The sequence below is a fragment of the Pteropus vampyrus genome, unplaced genomic scaffold, assembly GCF_000151845.1.
Source record: "Pteropus vampyrus isolate Shadow unplaced genomic scaffold, Pvam_2.0 Scaffold404, whole genome shotgun sequence".
Lineage (NCBI taxonomy): Eukaryota > Metazoa > Chordata > Mammalia > Chiroptera > Pteropodidae > Pteropus > Pteropus vampyrus.
Genome location: NW_011889185.1, coordinates 1,366,712 through 1,385,963, shown reverse-complemented (window position 1 = coordinate 1,385,963; position 19,252 = coordinate 1,366,712). Strand labels below are relative to the sequence as shown.

General features: G+C 41.9%; 1 protein-coding gene and 1 non-coding gene across 2 annotated transcripts; one reads left to right on the top strand and one right to left on the bottom strand.

Moving 5' to 3' along the window:
• Window positions 1-3,046: 3,046 nt before the first annotated feature.
• NYX (nyctalopin) lies at window positions 3,047-18,390 on the bottom strand. Its single transcript, XM_011380763.1, has 2 exons — window positions 18,324-18,390; window positions 3,047-4,485 (listed from the first exon to the last, which is right to left on the bottom strand). Exons 1-2 carry the CDS (start codon window positions 18,388-18,390, stop codon window positions 3,047-3,049), a joined length of 1,506 nt encoding a protein of 501 aa, XP_011379065.1.
• LOC111731849 lies at window positions 15,209-15,327 on the top strand. Its single transcript, XR_002777351.1, has one exon. It is a non-coding gene; the product is annotated as a 5S ribosomal RNA (ribosomal RNA).
• Window positions 18,391-19,252: the final 862 nt, after the last annotated feature.

Sequence of the window (19,252 nt, the reverse complement as noted above, 5' to 3'; positions counted from 1 at the left end):
GGAGCCACTGATGCTTTGGAGCATTGATAGTGTTCACTGATATTCCCAGTTCTCTTCTCCTTCTGGGCACGTAGGAGAACTATACTTTCCTGCCTTGGTGAAGTTACGTGTGGCAGTGTGACATTTTGGCCAACAAAGTGTGAAAAGCAATATGTGTCACATCTGGGTGGAAGCATTTAAAGAGTGACGCATGATTCTCTCAAGCTTTCCTTCTCTGTTTTGGCAAACTCTAGTGCCCGTGTTTGGATAGTGTCCTAAAATGGTATCTCCTTCATCAACCTGGGTCCCCGAATGGCTCCAATGAACAGAGCTCCCTAATAAGCTCATATTGGCCATGTTACATAAGAGAGAAATAGCCCTCAGTAAGCCACTGAAGATTGGGGATTGTTTGTTACCACGGCATAACATAGTCCATCCTGACAGGTACACATAGTTTTGCTGAGCAGAATTCATAGTATCTTAATATTTCCCAGGGTACTAATTAGCCAGTGATGTAATGAGAAACGTAATGAACTCAAAACGGGGAACTCTCCACTTCCCATTCTCTCATGAGAGCTCACAATGGCCACAACTCACTGGGAACTCGTTCCAGGCAACTCTGGATCTGTTTGATGGTAAGTAACTCCCACATTCCCAGAATTCTATTAGGCTGGGTAGCTTTATAAAAATCTGTCTCCCCGGAGGCTGTTTTAGTGTTTATACTTGTTCAAAAACATTCAGCCAAACAAATGTTCCTTAAAAAGCTGGCCATCTAACCGCCCAGGCAGAACTGGAGCAGCATTTTGAGGCAAGCTCTTAGGAACCTGCTCCAAAAGAAAAGAAGGACTTTCCTCCCAAGGCGGCATCTTGTCCCTCAGTAATTCAGGCTCCATGTCTGCTGTGGGCTTCCGTGGTTACCCGAATGTGGAAATCTGGTCTCCACAAGTCTTGTGATCCTCACTCAGTTCCCATGGCCACACACACATGATTTGAACAAACATTTCTGACCTCATCTGGTTCTCACATTTGAAAAGTAAAACATTTGGAGAATGAATTCATTTTGAAACATTAAAATTAATTGACAGATTTAGAATTTTAAAGTATTGTGATCAAATGAACATAAGCCACGACCTAGGAACCTTATTTTCCACCCACAGGAGAAACAATGACTGCTTAAAAATCATTTGGACAATTGTTGAAATTTCAAGATAGAGTATATTTTAATAATAGTATTGCATCGATGACAAGGTTCCTGATTTTGATAATGATATCGTGGATAAGAGAATGTCTTTGTTCTTAGGAAATACATGATGAGGTATTTAGCAACGAAGGGTCATAATGTTTGCAACTAAATTCAAACTGTTAGTAAGAAATAACAATGACATGGAGAGAAAGAGAAAGTAAATACAGTAAAATGTTAACTGGAAAACCTAGGCAAATAGCCAAAGTGTTTATTCTACTATTCTTGCAACTTTTCTGTAGGTTTGAGAGTTTTCAAAAAATAGAAGTTTTTTTAAAAAAATCATGCGTTCTCTAGATTAGTGACTTTCGAATTTTTAATGCTAACCCACAATAAAATATAGATTTGTATGCAGCAATCCAGACATACACATACATACATATATAATTTGAACAAATGCATACAAATGAAATTAAAAGTTTTACAAAACAATACTTACTCTCATATTACATGTAATGCTCTATGACTTTTGTGTTTTATCTTTTTTTTTTAAATGCTCGTTGTGACCGATTAAATTGACTCGATGATCACTAATGGTCACAAACCGTTTGAACACTAGTTTTCAGTGGTGCTTTCTGCAACATTTCTAATACTTAGTATTTTCTAGAGACACAAAAGAAGTACTGTCACCATGAAGAACTGACAGCTCCGTGCACCCTGAATCTATGTGGGTTTTGAAAACTTACCTCTTCAAATACAGACAGAGGAACTCAGGACATTAAGATTAAGGATTTCCAGAATGTTGACAAATACAATCAAAATTACCTGTAGATAGATAACAGCTTGAGCAAGTATTTAGTAGATGTACAGCCTTTACTCTGACACAGGCCTGGGGATTTAAGAGTTGGCCAACTCGTGCCCTAAGAAATCTCTCAGCCCCCCTTTCCACCTACTGGCTGCCTCCTTTCCTCTTGGCCATTAATCAGCCCCAAAGTGTGCAACCCATGACAATTTTCACACCTAATGGGATCGTCTAAGCTAGAGACTCCCTGTCCTGCTAACATAGCATCTCTGTATCTTCCAAACACTCTTGCCACAAAACACTAAGAAAAGAGGATTTTGTGGCTTCCCCAGAGATTTCACAATATACGTTTGCATATGAAAGACTCTGAAAAGTCCTGCAGTAGAAAAACCTGTTTAACTATTTTTTTAATCTTAGGATTTTACAAATTTATTTGTCCACAGATACTTCCCCTCTTTTTTTCCTTGCCTTGCCCTAAAGTTCCTTTGCACCTAAGGCTACTTCTGGGAATAATTGTGGAGTAAATGAAATGGATCTTTGTTTTAACCACCTCCACCTTATATCTAAGTCCCTATCCCACCCCTCTACTCTCCTGTCCTGTACATCTTCCTGGACCCAAGTGTCCCCAGGCCCAGGGGGAGGAGGATTGTGGTAGAAAACAAAGGGATTGAGCCTAATGAGTTGCCCCACCAGGAGAATTGGCACAGTTCTTAATACTTAGCCAATGGACTGACTCTAATTCAGGCACTGTAGTCCCTGCTTCCTGGACGATGGGGGAAAGGGATGCCAGTAGAACACTGAGGCCCTAGGAGCTTCCAATTCCTAGCCTTCTCACTGGAGGGCCAATGTTCATTCTTGCTTCTCTTTTCCAGTTGACGCCCATGTAACATGAGCAGAAATCCATACCCCACCTCCAGCCACCGTGTGGCATTTCCCAGGGTTGTCCTCTTCCTAGGTCCATTTCTAGAGGCAAACTGTTTTTTCTACCATCTGCTGGCATTTTCAGGACCTGCCCTCATCCTGTTTCCCTCTGCCCCTACCACAAACACTCTCCAGCCCAGTTAACTAAATGTTCCCCCAATGGTTCAGGCGGTTTGGATCACCCCAGTGTGGCAGAGTGAGTCTGTCTGTAGGACAAACACCATGTGCTGGAAAACGCTGAGCAGGAGACTAGACCCGAGGAGAAACGGCGTGTTGTAGCCCGAGCTTCCCACCCCAGCAGAGGGAAGGCTGTCAGACAGCGAAACATTGGCTGGCTCCTCCGTGGAGTTGGCCGCCTCCCCCACTGGAGCCCTTGGGGCCAGCAACTTAGACAGGAGGCTACTGAACCTGCTCACAGTGGTGGCTGCTGGCTCTGGGGATGAACCTGGGCTGGATACAGTTAGGTTCAGTTCCTCAGGATCCACACAGAAGCCATTGGAAGAGCGCCCAAAGGCCACCTGACTGAGGTCCAGGCCGGCCACGGAACCTGGGGAAGCACACGGCACATCGACGACGTGCCCAGAGCTCTCCATCCAGTCCCGCAGCCACTCCAGGCCGCAGTCACAGTGCCACGGGTTGCGGAAGAGAAAGAGGCGACCCAGGAAGAAGCCGGGCTGGAAGGCGGCCCAGGTGAGCACGGTGAGGTGGTTGCTGTTGAGGTGCAGAGCAAGGAGGCCCGAGAGGTTCTGGAAGGCACCTTCTTCCACGAAGGCTATGCTGTTGCGGTCCAGGTAGAGCAGCTCGAGCTCGGCCAGATCGGCGAACCAGGCGCGTGCCACATGGCCCAGCGAGTTGCCACCCAAGTTGAGCGTGCGCAAGTGGCGCAGACCACGGAATGCGTCGGCTGGCAGCATGGCCAGCAGGTTGTCGTTGAGTAGCAGATGCTCCAGGGCACCACAGTCACGGAAGGCGTCAGCATGCACTGCACGGACGCGGTTGGCCTGCAGGCTGAGCGACCGCAGGCGCCGCAGGCCCTCCAGGGAGCTGGAAGCCACAGCCTCGATGCGGCAGCGCTCCAGGTGCGCGTGCGTCAGGTTGGCCAGGCCGCGCAGCGCACCAGGCACGCGGCGGAACAGGTTGTCGAAGGCGGCAAGCTCGCGCAGGGCAGGCAGCTCAGCCAGGAGGCGCTCGGGCACGCTGAAGAGGCGGCAGGCAGCTAGGTCAAGGCGACGCAGGCGGCCCAGCGCGGCAAAGGTGCGTGCGTGCAGGTAGCGCAGGTCGCCGTTGTGTGCCAGGCGCAGCTCAGCCAGACGTGGCAGGCCTTTGAAGGCGCCTGGTGTAATGAAGGACAGATTATTGTGGCGCAGCGACAGGCGGCGCAGCGACGGCAGCGTACCAAAGGCTCTCTCGCCCAAGAAACGCAGGCCATTTCGGTCCAGATCGATGGAAGCCGCCTCGCACGGGAACTCGGCTGGCACCCTTTGGAGGCCCGCGCGATCGCAGCGCACTGAGCAGCCTCGCTCCACGCTGCTGCAGGCACAGGCTGTGGGGCAGGTGCGTGTACAGGCCTCCTCAGCTGGAGCACTGGGTAGGCAGAGGACCACTGTTGGGGCAGGATTAGGGAAGGAGGAGAAAAGACAAAGGGAAAAACGGTCAGCCAGAGGGTCACTGCAGGTGACCTACCTGTCTGAGTGGCAGGATGCAGCCCCCCACAATCTCTCATATCTCCTGCATAGCCACGTCCTCCAAATGGCTCTTTCTGCTTCCCAGATTTTACACGGTATTCCCCACCCACTACGCCCTCCCCTTTGCTTCCCAGTTATCTTAATCCGCAAAACTCAGCGGGAATCCCAGCATCTGAGCCTATTCTAAACCCCCTCGTGCCTATATCATCACTTGTACTCTCCTAGAATGCAGCCGAGAGAGTGTGCTGTCTGCATGTGTAGGGGGCTCCACTATAGCCACTAGCCACATGTGGCTCTTGAGTACTTGAAATGTGGCTAGCCCGAACTGCTGTGCTGTAAGTGTAAAATACAAAACAGATCTCAAAGACTTAATACAAAAAAAGGACAAAATATCTCATCAATAACTTTTATATGATTATACGTCGAAATGATATTTTCGCTATATTGGGTTAACTAAATTATTAGAAATTAATGTCAACTGTTTCTTTTTACCTTTTTTAATGGGCTACTTGGAAATTTAAACATATGTGGCTTGCATTATATTTCTGTTGGTGCTGCTCTAGTCCCTCCCACCATAAGAATTCAATTCTCCAAGACCTCCGCTGAATAAATTAAGACTCATGAAGAAGGGAGAATTAGGGAACAGGAGGTTGGAAATGAAAGAAAAGTCTATCAATCTTTTTTTTTCTTTAACAGTCACTAAAATTAAGCCATAAGGACAGCATACTAAGTAAAGTATCAATGATCTTCTTATACATCTCAAAAGAATAATTGTGGACCCTATGTAGTTAATTTCCATTCACCAGCCCCTGCTCTCTAGAGACTTTTTTGTGTGCATCATCAAGGGAAAGAATGGTGCTTATAAATTAATTTTGTTCTGAGTGTTTGAGTGGGAATCAGATAGATTTCAAAAGCCCTCCAGTAGGCTTGCCACCTGTAGCAAAATAGAATGTCATGGCCTGCTTCCCTATGGTAGCCAGAGGTTCCAAGCCCCATTTTGAGTTCCAGTGGGAACGACGGCATGGAAGATGCACGAATTTTATTTTCTGGCCAGGATCAGCTCACGGGTAAATTGTGTATAATCTGAAATTCCTGCAGAGGAATAAAGATACCCAGATATAATAAACCTGACCACTGGCATTCGTAATTTCTACCTCTCCTTAGCAGTACTCCCTAAGTTCTAGCAAACACCTTTAGCCTACCATTCAGTCCCTTCCACCATGTACACATGACCCTGCCTTGCCTATCCAAGCCCTTGTGGGAAACTGAAGGTGTGGCCTCAGAAGGAGTGTGTAGAATACACTTGCTGCTGCCTCTTTAGATTTGCTCAGCTTCCAGTATCTTTTCAGTACATCTGTCGTGGACACTCCATGTTTTTTCAGATGTTGAGAGTGGGATTTAGCCCTTTCAGATGTGGCTGGAGAACACTTAAGCTTTTGAGCAACCCTTCAGTTGTTAACTATAGCTAGTTCGACATTCTGATATTGTGATATTCTGATCTTGGCTTATCATTTCTCTCCCCCTGAGAACTGTAAACTAGACACCAAGCTTTCAGCAAGATTCCTGGACCCTGTGCTGAGCTTGGCTGTAAACAGGGCCGCTGCAGGCCTGGAGAGACACCCTGTTAGATAGACAGGGCCAAGAATATAACCTTAAGTCCAGGTGTCAGCGGGACAGAGGCAGAACTTTTTCTGTTAACTCTCCTAACTGGGTCAAGTAGAAGGCATCAGATTTCCTTACAAATAGTCCTTAATGCTACTCTTGTCTCCTTTCTAATTAACAGAAGTGCACTCTCAACCATATGACTCATGTTTCTACTCTACAATAGCTAACGTTGCTCCGGACACACTATATGGCTTAGTAAATGTTTACAGAATTAAATGGAATTGATGCCTTCCTCTGTAACAATTTCTGCTGGAGGATGTCATTTACTGAGAAAAAAAAAAAACTCTTTATCAAGGAGTTCATGGGATTGTGACAGACAGGATAAAACCAATTTGCTTGTATAAGTCAAGAGATCAAAAATGTAGTTGCCAATTTTTAAAAAACACATGTGAGAGACATGAAGCTTTTTATCATATATCCTTTATACTTTTTAAATTTTGAACCTTGTGAATGCAACACTCAAGTTGTTGTCACTATCAGAAACCTATTTTCAGCCTCTGAAACTTTGATAACTAATTTACTAGAATTTTAGCGAAATTTTAAATTAAATCAAGTAAACTCAACAGACAGCGAAACTCCAGTATTGGCTTACCCAATATGAAGACTAAGGATATGCCTAATAATTCAGAAAAGCAAATTAAAAAATATATAACATATTTGGGTAAGTTCTGCTTAGCTGGGTAGCTTGTATCAGACTAGTATTCCTGTTGATAGCTAGTAGAAACTCTGGAAAAAATACTTTTTAAAAATAGTTTGAAGGCACTGGAGAGCAACCTAAACAGGTAACTAGAGTAGATACAACTCTTAAAAGAAGAAGTAAACTAGGCGAGAGCCACATTTAACTGGATTTTCCTCTCAGGCTGTTTTCAAGTCCACGCTGCACACGAGAATAGAGCTCAAGGAGAAAACGAGAGTCTTACTGGGCTTACAGATTAGAGGTCAGAGTGTACAGCTGCCACAGTAGCTGAAAATTGAGGAGGGAAAACATGGAAAAGAGGGAGCCACAAAATCGGCATACAGACTCCCCTTAGATCCTTGTTTGAGTCCTAAAGTGCATAGGTGTGGGGTGACTCCAAGGAGCCAAGAACTGAAGGCCAAAAGAGCTAAACAGAGATAACAGTAATTTCTCAGTAATGAGAGAAAGATCGAGTTCAAGGTCCGCCCAGTTAGAAGACCCCGTAAAACATCTGGAGCTTTCCATTGAAATCCCAGGGCACCACACCTTAGGAATGAAGACCATTTCCTAAGACAAAGGGCAAAACTGAATTAAGCCTACACCAATGAAGCCTAAAAGCAGGCCTCCCCAGTATCAAAGTGATCTGCCAGTAACTTAAATGCCAAAACAAAATTCAACATTCTTCGAAGGAAGATAAGAGAATCTAGAATTACTATAACTACTATCTACGATATCCGGTACACAGTCAAATAATACTAGATATATAGAGAAGCAGCAAAATATGACACTTATCAAAAGGAAAAAAAAATAGTCAACAGAAACAGACCCAGAGACAGCCCACATGTTGAAATTACCAAACAAGGATTTATTATACATATGTTAATGAATTTATAGGAAAAAATTGATATAATGGGTGAAGATATGGGGAATTTGAATTTTAGAAGAAGTGTGGAAACTCTAAAAATGAATAAGATAAATATCAAATTAGACACAGCAGAAGAAAAGATTCATGAACTTGAAGACAGGTCAATAGAAATTACCCAAAATGAAGCACAGAGAGAAAAAAGATTGGAAAAAAATATCAGAGCTTCAATGACTTATGGGATAATATTGCACAATTAGACCAACACTCATGTATTTGGAATCCCAGAGGAGAAAAGAGAGAGAATATGGAAGAAAAATAATTGAAGATCATTTCCAAAATTTGATTAAAAACAAGCTCAACAAACCCCAGCTAACATTACATACACACTCCTAGGCATGTCATAGTCAAACTGCTAAAAACCAAAGAGAAAATTCATTAAAGCATCCAAAGAAAAAAGACACATTACATAGAGTAAACAACAATAAAAAACAATGACTGGCTTCTTATCAGAAACAACAGAGGCCATAAGACAGTAGAATTATATCTTTTAAAATGTTGAAAGAAAAGTAAAATCTGGCAACCTAGAATTCAGTATCCGATGAAAACATCTTTACAAATGAAGTAAAATAGAGATAGTTTCAGGTTAGCAAAATCTAAGAAAATTTATCTCCAACAGATCTTCTGCACAACAAGAAATGAAGATATTCTTTAGCCTGAAGGAAAATGATCCTAGATAAAAATCAGATCTACAGAAAGAAATGAAGAGCAATGGAAATGGAAAATATGTCACTAAATATAAAAGATTTCTCTTTTCTCACTTTAATTGCTTAACAGACAAGAGACTGTTTAAAGCAAAAAATAACAGTGTATTGTGGAGTTTTTAATATATGTAAATGAAAATATGACAATAGCATAAAGGATGAAAAGGGAAGTAAACTGAATCGTACTCTTAGAAGGATGTTACATTATCCATGCAGCAGTATAAGATTAATTCAAGGTAAACCATGATAAATTAAAGATGCATATTGCAATCCTTAGAAAATAAAAAAGAATCTCACCCTTACCTCACATCATACATAAGAACTCATTTTAGATGGACTGTAAACCTAAATGTAAAAGTTAAAACTATAAAGCTTCTTGAAGATAACATAGGAGTTTTGTTACCTAGTGGTAGGCAAAGATTTCTTGGGACAAAAAATAAATAAATAAAAGACTAACTATAAAAGAAAAAAGTAATAAATTGGACTTCATAAAAATTAAAAACTTCTCTTTTAAAGACACTATTGAGAGAATGAACAGATAGGCCACAGACATCTCACAAAGGACTTATATCCAAAATATATAAAGAACTCAAAACTCAATAATAAGAGAACAGATAATCCAATTAATAAATGGGCAAAATATTTGAAGAAATACTTTACCAAAAAAGATATACAAAAGGCAATAAACATATGTAAAGATGGTCGACATCATTAGTTGTTAGAGAAATGCAAGTAAAATAGCCACCTATTAAAATTAGGAAGACTGTCCATACCAAGTATTAGAGAGCATATGGGACAACTGAGACTCTCTTACACTGCCGGTGGGAATGTAAAATGGTACAACCACTTGGAAACAATGTGGCAGTTTCTTTAAAAGTTAAACATACGTCTACCTTATGATCCATCTGTTCTGCTCCTAGGGAAATAAAAGCATATGCCCATACAAAAGACTTGGCGTGAATGTTCACAGCAGCTTTATTCATAATAACTCAAAACTGGAAACAACACGAATACTCAAGAGTTGAATGGGTAAACCAATTATGATATATCTGTACAATGGAATACTACTCAGTGATAAAAAGGAATGGGTTATTGCTACATGCAAAATGGATGAATCTCAAGATAATTTTGCTGAATGAAAGAAAACAGATAAAAAAGAGTACATACTATATGATTCATTCCACTTGCATATAATTTTAGAAACTGCAAATAAGTCTATAGTAACAGAAAGATCCATGGTTGCCTAGGAATGGGTGGGGAGGCAGGGTGGGGCAAGAAGGAGGCAATGAATCTTGAGGGTGATGAATACGTTCATTATCTTGATCGCGTTGATGGTTTCATGAGGGTACACTTTAAAAATGTTCAGTTTGTTATATGTTAATTATATCTTTATAAAGCTGTTTAAAAAATACTATTAAGAAAAGGAATACTATATGTATATGGTTTGTGTACAGAATAAGGAAAGACAAACACCTAAATAAAAATGGGTAAAAGACTTGAATACTTTACAAAGAATATATTAAGTAGCCATTAAACACACGAAAAGGTGCTCGGCGTTATTAGCCATTTAAGGAACTGCAAATTAAAGCTACAATGAGATTTCCTTACACAACCACTAGAATAACCAAAATTTAAAAGACTGACAATCCTAAGTGTTGGTGAGAATATAGAATAATTGGATTATTGGTGAGAGTGGAAAATATCTCAATAACTTTGGAAAACGTTGGCAGAGTCTATTAAAGCTAAACATATGTGCACCTCATGACTTGGCAATTTCACTCCTAGGCATTCAATCAAGAGAAATGAAAAACAATGTTCGCATAAAGACTGTACAAGAATATTCATAGTGGCTTATTCATAATAGATAAGCACTGCAAATTACCCACCAGCACAGCAGAGAATTACATTTATATAACAGAATACTGCTCAGCAAGCAAAAGAAACAAACTACTGATACGGTCAACAAAAATATTATGTTGAGCAAAGACACCTGACATAAAAGAGTACATACTATACAATTTACAGTTAAATGCAGTCCTAGAACAGACCTGCTGGCAGTGGCTCTGGGAACTCAACAGAACAAGGCTTCCAGATGGACTCCATTGCAAAAGACAGCAAATATCTACAGGACATAGTTTAGGAATGTTATCTGGGTGATATGAGCATGTATAACACTACTCAAATTAATCAAATTTCATAGGTTTCTTTTGCTCTTATAACAACCAACTTTTAATTAGTGTTTGCTGAGGGCTAAGCTTGCTATATACGTTATTTCATTTAATATGACGATACTGCAAAGCATTATTCCCTTCTCACAAAAGAGGAAACAGGTTTAGGGTGGTTAAGTGACACCAACCTTTGTTCTTTGTCTTGCCACTATACTATACTATACTATCCTCCATCCCACACACGTACCCTTTCTTTCTTTTAGTTTTTATTCTTCAGTTAGAGTTAATATTCAATATTATTTTATATTAGTTTCAGGTGTACAGCATAATGGTTAGACATTTAACACTTAGCCTTTCTGAGCTTCCACTTCTTTAACTGTAAAGTGAAGGGCATACACTTCCTGACCTTTCAGGGCCCTCCTGGCTCTCATTTTCCATGACTGTACAGCAGCTATCGCCAAGCATGCGTCTAAGAAAAACATCCTACTTAGAAACCCACGTGACTCTGCCACCTCCTCCCAGCCATAGCTGTTTGGGCTGCAGGTGAACATTTGACCTAAGCAGAGTCAATCAGATTCATTCCCTCCTCGTGGACATGGACCAGACAGTGAAATAATGTGGGCACCAAACTGTATGGCATTGGGGCTGGGATTTGTACCAAAGCCACATGGAAAGCAGGAGCCAAGGACAAGGTGAGGAACCTGGTATGCAGAGAGATGACTACGTCCAACGTGAGAATCACAGAGATGGAGATCAGGGAGAGTGAGAAGCTGCTGGCCAGCTCTGTAGTTCCCATACGGGCCTGCTATAGCTGTTTCTCTGACATTTTCCTGTTTCCATTTCAGAAACCCCCTCAAACCATCTGCATGGATGAGTGGACTTCTGTTCCTTGCAACCAAGCCACCTCTGATAGTAGTGGACATTTAACACTGTTTCTGGCTCCCTGGCACCCTTTAAGCACTCTTTCTACATTTAGGGAATTTCCTACATTATAAGTCCTGCCTCCACAAGACTGAAACCAAAAACTCTCTTTCCCAACTTCCCTTGCAGTTAGGGCCAAAGCACATGACCTAGCTTTGTAGAGCACACACACCCAGAGAGACTTGGATTCAGAAGTAGGTGCCAGGCAGAAACCATTTTCTGGCCAGGATGGTGGCACAGGCATCTGGCTTTTAGGCTCCCACGGTGAAATTTCTGGCACCCAGCACCCAGCACGATTCCCATGAGCTTCAAGGTATATCGCCAGTGGTGGTGGCCACGGGATCTTTGCTGGAACTACCCCACTATCTGGTTTAGGCATTGCTTTAGGCGGTGGGCCTCCAATCTGGAGGCCAAGGAACACCTGACATCCCTGAATAACTCCCTTCTTGGCTTCAAAGACCTCTAGTGAGTTCTACGGTTTGCAACAAGATCCCTGAGCAACATCCTGAGTGAGACAGTTTCCCTTAATCTCTCAAATATCATCTCTTTCTGGGCCTTGCCCCTTTCCCCAAAGAACCACGTGAACTCTTCGCCTTGAAAGAGAAAACGACTCAAATTTGGAGCCAGGCTGTGCCCCTCACCCAAAAGTAAGCTCCTTATCACTCATTGCCAGGAAATAGAGAAAATTGAATTAAAAATTATTTAGGCCATCCCTGATTTTCCCAAATCCAAATGAAAAGTGGCCTCTCCTGGAATAAACAATGATCATTCCAAAAACAAATCTCGCAAGCTGTCCAGAGTTGAGTTCCACAGGAATATTTGGCCAGAAAAACATCTACCAAATTAAAATAAAGATCACAGTTTGTGAGAAGAGAAGGTCAAACGCATTGGCAGTCGCTTAGTAATTTCTCTTCTCACACTAGTACTTTTGGGAAGGATCCATATGGAAATCTGAAAAGGCTTCAGTGCTTTCATTCCCAGTCTGAGGTAGGGAGGGAAAGATGAGAAACTCAGCAGCACTGGCCCCGGCTCAGCCAGCCTCTGTCATAGTTCAGGATTCATATGTGGGGCTTTCCAGAGCATTCGGTCTGGAAACATTCATCCTGAGGGTGCGGCCTCTCACTCTAGTTCTCTCATAAACTCTGATGACACCGCCTTTCATCCTTGCTCTTGCATACCGCTTTTTTTGTTTTGGTTTGTTTTGGTTTGGTTTTTCTTTAACCTCAGGCAACCTTTCTGCATCTGTTTCCTCATCTGTAACAGGCGGACAATTATGAGGAAGAGATAAGTTGGAATGCTTGAAACAGCTGTGAAAGCATTGGGCAAAGCTCGGGGCAGACTCCATGAGCCACTGTTGTCACAAGATTCAATCTCACCAAAAGACCAGTACTTCAAGGACTATGTGGAAATCTGTCTCAGAGGGGAAAGCAAGGCATCAAATGTCAGAATATTGAAGTTATTACTATAAGTAGACTTCAAGGAAGAGTCTAAAATAGTTCTCTACCTGGGCTGCACATTAGAATCACCTGAGGAACTTTTAACTCACCCACAGCTTACAATTTCCAGGCCATACACCATACCAATTACATCAGAATCTTCAGAGGTAGAACAAGGCATTGGTCCAGCTAAAGCTTCATAGGTGATTCCAATATACAGCCCACGTCAAAAAAACAAGGGTTTAGGTGGACCGACTTTATAAACATGGAATTCATCTGTGTGATATAAAATGTTATAAGGTGTAAGATAGAGTTACCATATGCCAAAGCAACACCACTCCTACATATATACCCAAAGGACCTGAAAGAAGGTATTCTAACAAATACCTGTACACGAATGTTCATAGCAACATTATTCACAATAGCCCAACTATGCAGACAACAGATGTTTATCAACAAATGAATGGATAAACAAAATATGGTGTATACACAGTGGAATATTATTCTGCCATAAAAAAAAAAATGAAGTGCTGACACATGCTACTACATGGTTGGACCTCAAAAACATTATGTTAGCTGTAAGCAGCCAGCCAGACATCCAAAAATACATATTGTGTGATTCCATTTATATGAAATGTCCACAGAGGCAAATCCATAGACAGAAAGTAGATTAGTGGATTAGGGAAGACTGAGGTATGACTGCTAAATAGGTATAGGATTTCTTTTCACATTGATAAAAATATCTTGGAACTAGATAGAGGTGATGGTTGTACAACATTGTAAGTATACCGAATGTTGCTGAATTGTACACTTTAAAATAGTTAATGGTTCATTTTATGTGAATTTTACTTCAATAAAAAAAATTTTTTTACAAGGTGTCCCTGAATTCGGGCAAACAACAGAAATGAGTCCCTGCTTTTGTGTTCTGGTCGGTGTCCTGGCCAGCACCCCCTCGCACCCCAACCCTGAGCTGCAGTGAGGTAGCGACGGCTGGGCTCACACACCCCACAGAATGATGTCTTAATGCAGACCAGCTGAGGAATTTCTCCTTCATAAGCCCTCAGCTTTTCGAATATGTGCTTTTCTCCCTTGAGGTTTACTAGAAGAGTTACTCATGGAGTTTCCAACCACAAATTGAGTTTGAAGTGTTTCTTCATTCTCATTGTTTTCAAAGAACTTGTACCTCATGAAACCAAAATAGCAAGGGAAAATATGGTCAATTTTCTGTTTCAGCAAAATCTATTCAGCCCCTTTGGCTCTAGAAGTCATTCCTCTCCCACTTCTGGCAAATTCTACCCCGATTGCTCCATAGGCCAAGACCCAGTGCTGGATTTTCAAAACAAAATGGGCTGGGGAAAACTGAAATGCAGCAGGGGAGGCCCTCCTATGGCCTCTGACCTCACAGTGACCCCAGAACCTGTTTCTCACACTTTTTGTGACAGAAAAGAAAGCATCATGGATTCATACTCTAGGTTTGCTGGCTAATGTGAGTCATGGGGGAGAGAAAAGGCAGTCTGTCTCCAGAAGGGTGATCTGCTAACGGCCTCGAAGTTCCTGCGGATCTTGAGGTGGAGAGCTGTCTCATCTGCAGAGTAGAACACTAGGCCCCAGAAAGACTTTGGGGCCTAAATATTGATGATTGTCCCCAAACTAGAAACAACTTACTTGCTCAGCAATAGGAGAACGAATAAACAAATGAGTACAATCATACGAGGGAAGACTATATGGCAATCAAAAGGAAGGAACCACTGATTTATATGATGACATCAATGAATCACACACACACTACCCAACATTCCACAGTGCCTGACTCTCAGTAATGAGGGATTTGTTCTTCCTAGGGTGCAGCTGCTCTCTCTCTACAGCTTTCCTTTTTCCTTTTAAATCAAGTTGATTGACACATAATTTGCTTACAGTAAAATGTACCCATTTGAAGTGTACAGTTCCATCAGTATAACAAATGTATATATCCATGTAACCACCACCCCAATCCCAATTTATAACATTTTTACCACCTAGTAAGTTTCCTCAGGTCCCTTTGATAGTTGTCCCCTTCCCATCCTTGGCTCCGGGCAACCAACTGATCTGCTTTCTGAACTATAGATTAGTTCTGTCTGTTCTAGAACTTCATATAAATAGAAGCAAATGGGTCTACAGCCATGCTACCCTGAACATGTCCGATCCCATCTGATCTCAGAAGCTAAGCAGGGTTAGGCCTGGTTAGTACTTGGATGGGAGACCACCTAGGAATACCAGGTGCTGTGGGCACAAAATAAATTTAAAAAAAAACAATAAACAAACAAACAAACAAACAAACAAATAAATGGAAGCAAATGGTTCTTTCAGTCAACATTATGTTGACTGAACATAATTCATCTATATTGTTCCGAATATCAGTTGATTGTTTCTTTTTATTGCTGAGCAGCATTCCATTGTACTAATACAGCTCGATTTGTATATTCAGTCACCTGTTGATGGACATTTGGATTGTTTCCAGTTTTCACCTATTATGACTAAAGCTGATGTAAGGACCTGTGTGCAAGTCTTTCTGCGGACATGTGTTTTCATTTCTCATTTAGGAGTGGGATTGCTGGGTTAAATGGTAAGTAAATGTTGAACTTTAGAAGAAAATGTTTTCTAAAGTGGCTGGACATTTTGCATTCCCGCCAGCAGCATGTGAGAGTCCCAGTTGCTCCACATCCTCACCAACACTTGCTACCGTCTGCCTTTTTGATTCTATCCATCTTAGTGGGTGTGAAGTGGCATCTCATTGTGGTTTTCATTTGCATTTCCCTAATGATTAATGATGTTGAGCATCTTGTCATGTGCTTATTAGGCACTTGTATATCTTCTTTGATGAAATAGCTTTTCGAATTTGTGTGGTTTTAAAAATTAGGTAATCTTATTGTTAGGTTTTAAGAGTTTTAAAATATATATATTATTTATGTATTCTCATATATATTCTCATTTATATTCTGCATGCAAGGCTTTTATCAGTTATTGTAACAGTTCTAATCTGGGTGGCTTTACCCATTCAACAACCAAATCCTTATTAAGCAGCTAATATGTCTCAGACTCTAGAAACTATGAGGTGAATAAAACAGAAACCCTTGCCCTTTTTAAAGACTCACAGTTTAGAGCAAGCCACTGGTGAAGGACCCTATAAAGCAAGTTAAGGAATTGAGACATTATTCTGTGAGAAACATAAAGATGGCCCTGAAGAGGTGGACATGGGGGAAGGATGAGAGTTGAGGCCAGGAGACCTCCTGTCCAGAGAACTTCTTTTTCCATTTTGCTCCAGATTTACTCTGCTGTGAGCCACTTCTGCTTCTTTTTGCAGGGCTCACTTAGTCATTTTTCTCTAGTTGAGGTAGAGAAAGCTCTAGCTCTGCCTGCTTCTGGAGAACATGTCATCAGTAATATTTGTGACTCGTAGTCAAAGGAATATTGTCTGTGCGGCTGAGTGTGTTTTAAATTCAAGTGCCAGGGGATATGGAGCTGGTCATTAATTTTAAGTGCATCTATTGTTAGCAAATGATGTCACCACTAAGCTCTCCAACTTGTCACAAGAAGTCTGGATGTATTTTGGGTTCCTGCAGCAGGGACAGTTCCTGTTTTGCAGCAAGCAGGCTATGAATACTGTCTGCATTCTGTAAGGAATGGGAGAGCTTTTGGTGGACATTTAAAATAATACTGGTTCTTGGAAGCAAACATTCTGGACCGATGAGTCAATCAAACTTCATATCATTTCTAGGTAGGGGAAATGACAAAGAGCTGGCTGTTTGTAATTATATAAATGTCAACCTCTGTCCTTTGCAAGCTCCTCGAGGTAGGCACTCATGTCCTATTGATCATGGCGTTCCCTGCTCCTTGTTTCAATTTTTTTCTCATTTATTTGTTTGGTCTCCCATAGAAGAATATAACTTTCTCAAAGACGAAGTCTATGCAATCATATCTCTCATAATATCCCCTGAGTGTATTGAAGGTACAGTGTGTACCCGTTGCTTCATTGAATAGAGCAAGTTCTCCTTTTCGAAAAGGTAGAATAAAGAGTAAGAACATTCTAACAGTACCATCTTAGAATTATCTGGTAGATTTTTCTCTGTCAGCATTGCAGACAAAGGTCTATTACATCGGTAGTTAAAAATTCAAATAATTACATTCACCTGAGGGTCAGAAAAACAGATCGCTTGTTTAGAATCATTTACTGTAGAACTTAAGGGATTTTTTTCCCTGGGCTATCTCAGTTAGATTTGAGCATCTAGGACTGTAGAGCTGTGGGAAAAATTTGTGATGAGTCTTTGTGTTATATTAAAACCCTTAGAACAACAAGAACAAAGCTTAGGAAAAAAATTTTCAACATCCATAATCACACAATTCCAACAAGGTAGTTTTCATGTTTTCTTCTTCTTTAGGAATATAATTTCTTTAAGGGATTTTTTTTTAAAGTAAGTGAGCTTAAAATAATGTGACTAGAAAACCACTGTAGTTTTTGGTGATTACACCAATGAATTCATAACTGAAATTAGAATTTAAAAATCACCAAAATGGTTTTTTCATGTATTTGGCCCAGGAGTTCTGTTTTTAAATAAATGAAAAACCCCATCACCTACTTTTTTCTCTCATTCTCCATTCTCTCCCCCACGATCATACATTCAGTGAAACCTAATCCAAAGAACGAGTGTCCAGGTACGGCTTTCATGGAAGCCACTTGAAGAACATGCTCCTTGGGTTTCCAAGTATCTTCTGGCATCTTCTCTGGACTTCCCAGCCCCTGCAGCTACTGGCAACTGACTGCTAGGAGACAGAAGGAGGGGGCCTTGTAACTCACCATGCAGCAACAGGACCAGCATTCCGTGACCTTTCACGAATCTAGTGGCTTAGAACCACCCAGCTGTGAGATCCCTACCAGAGGGGAGAGAACACAGGTCACTAGGTGCCCAAGAGCAGTCCCTGGAGAACCAGGACACTCAGTCCCCTCCTCACACCTCCATACTTCCTCCAGACTGCCCTGCTTTTTCCCTCTTTTTCACACTCACTTCTCTTCATCAATCTTGCTGTTGGGTTTAAATTAAGAAAACCAGTAACAACGGTCAGTCAGAAGCTCCCCGCAAACTGACAGCTCGGATCTATTTGGAAATGCTTCATCAGACTAAAACTTTGACAGCAACCCAGATGGACTTACCAACAACCCAGCAAGAAAATGGACAGACAAGAAATCTCGTCAGAGAAGCCTTAATGAATAGTTCCCAAATGTTGCTTACCGTCCTGGGGGTATGCTCGGTCCCATTCCTCCTCTGAGGTGCCCTTTAGCTCCCCCAACCCAGTCATCTCCAAAGTCAGGCAGCCACAGACGCTAAATCATCCAACAAAAAAGTAAGGTGGGGGATGGTGAGCAGGGGGCAAAGAGTTGCTTGTGCAGGTTCGAGCGCTTATTTTTCTTTCTCCAGATTTAATGGCAGAAAAATCCTGTATCGGATGAGGATTACCAGAGATGAAAGAATGTGTCTGCCTTTTGAATCACCAAAGCCAGTGACAGATTTTGCTGACACACCAATCGGCTTTATCCCCAGGCTTTGGCCTCTCCATCTGCCAGGCCCCTTTCTCTTCTTAAAACCTTTACAGATCCCACCTCCTGCCCTGACCCCAGCCCCAGCCCCAACCAATATGCAGCCAAAAATTGGCTTCCTGCCACCCAAATAGCATTATCAGCATTTTCAACAAGGACATGTTATATAACTTGGAGAGGTGGAAAAGGACAGGACAGCTTAAAATAATGTTTTCCCAAAATGCAGGCTGCTGATTTACTTTCTTTGGAGTGGTTGATGGTGGATGATCCAAAACCAGACTGGAAAGAAGGCCCTTCACGACAATCAGGCTAGAGTCCCAGCTTTGGAGTTGAGGTTGTGCTGGCCACCACCCAAGGCAACAAGTCCATGGGCCATTTTTAGAATCTGGCTGGGCTTTCTCAAATCCATCAGGACTCAGGCCCTCACTACTCAGAGTGCGGCCCTTGACCAGCAGCGGTCGTATGGGGAGCTAGTTAGGAATTTGAAATATCAGTACTCCCCACCTCCACCCTAGACCTCTGGAATCAACATCTGCATTTGAACAAGATTCCTACACTCAGGAAAGTTCAGAAAGCCCCAATTTAGGGAAGCAGTGGAGGGGATATGCTCAAGGTAATGGCGGC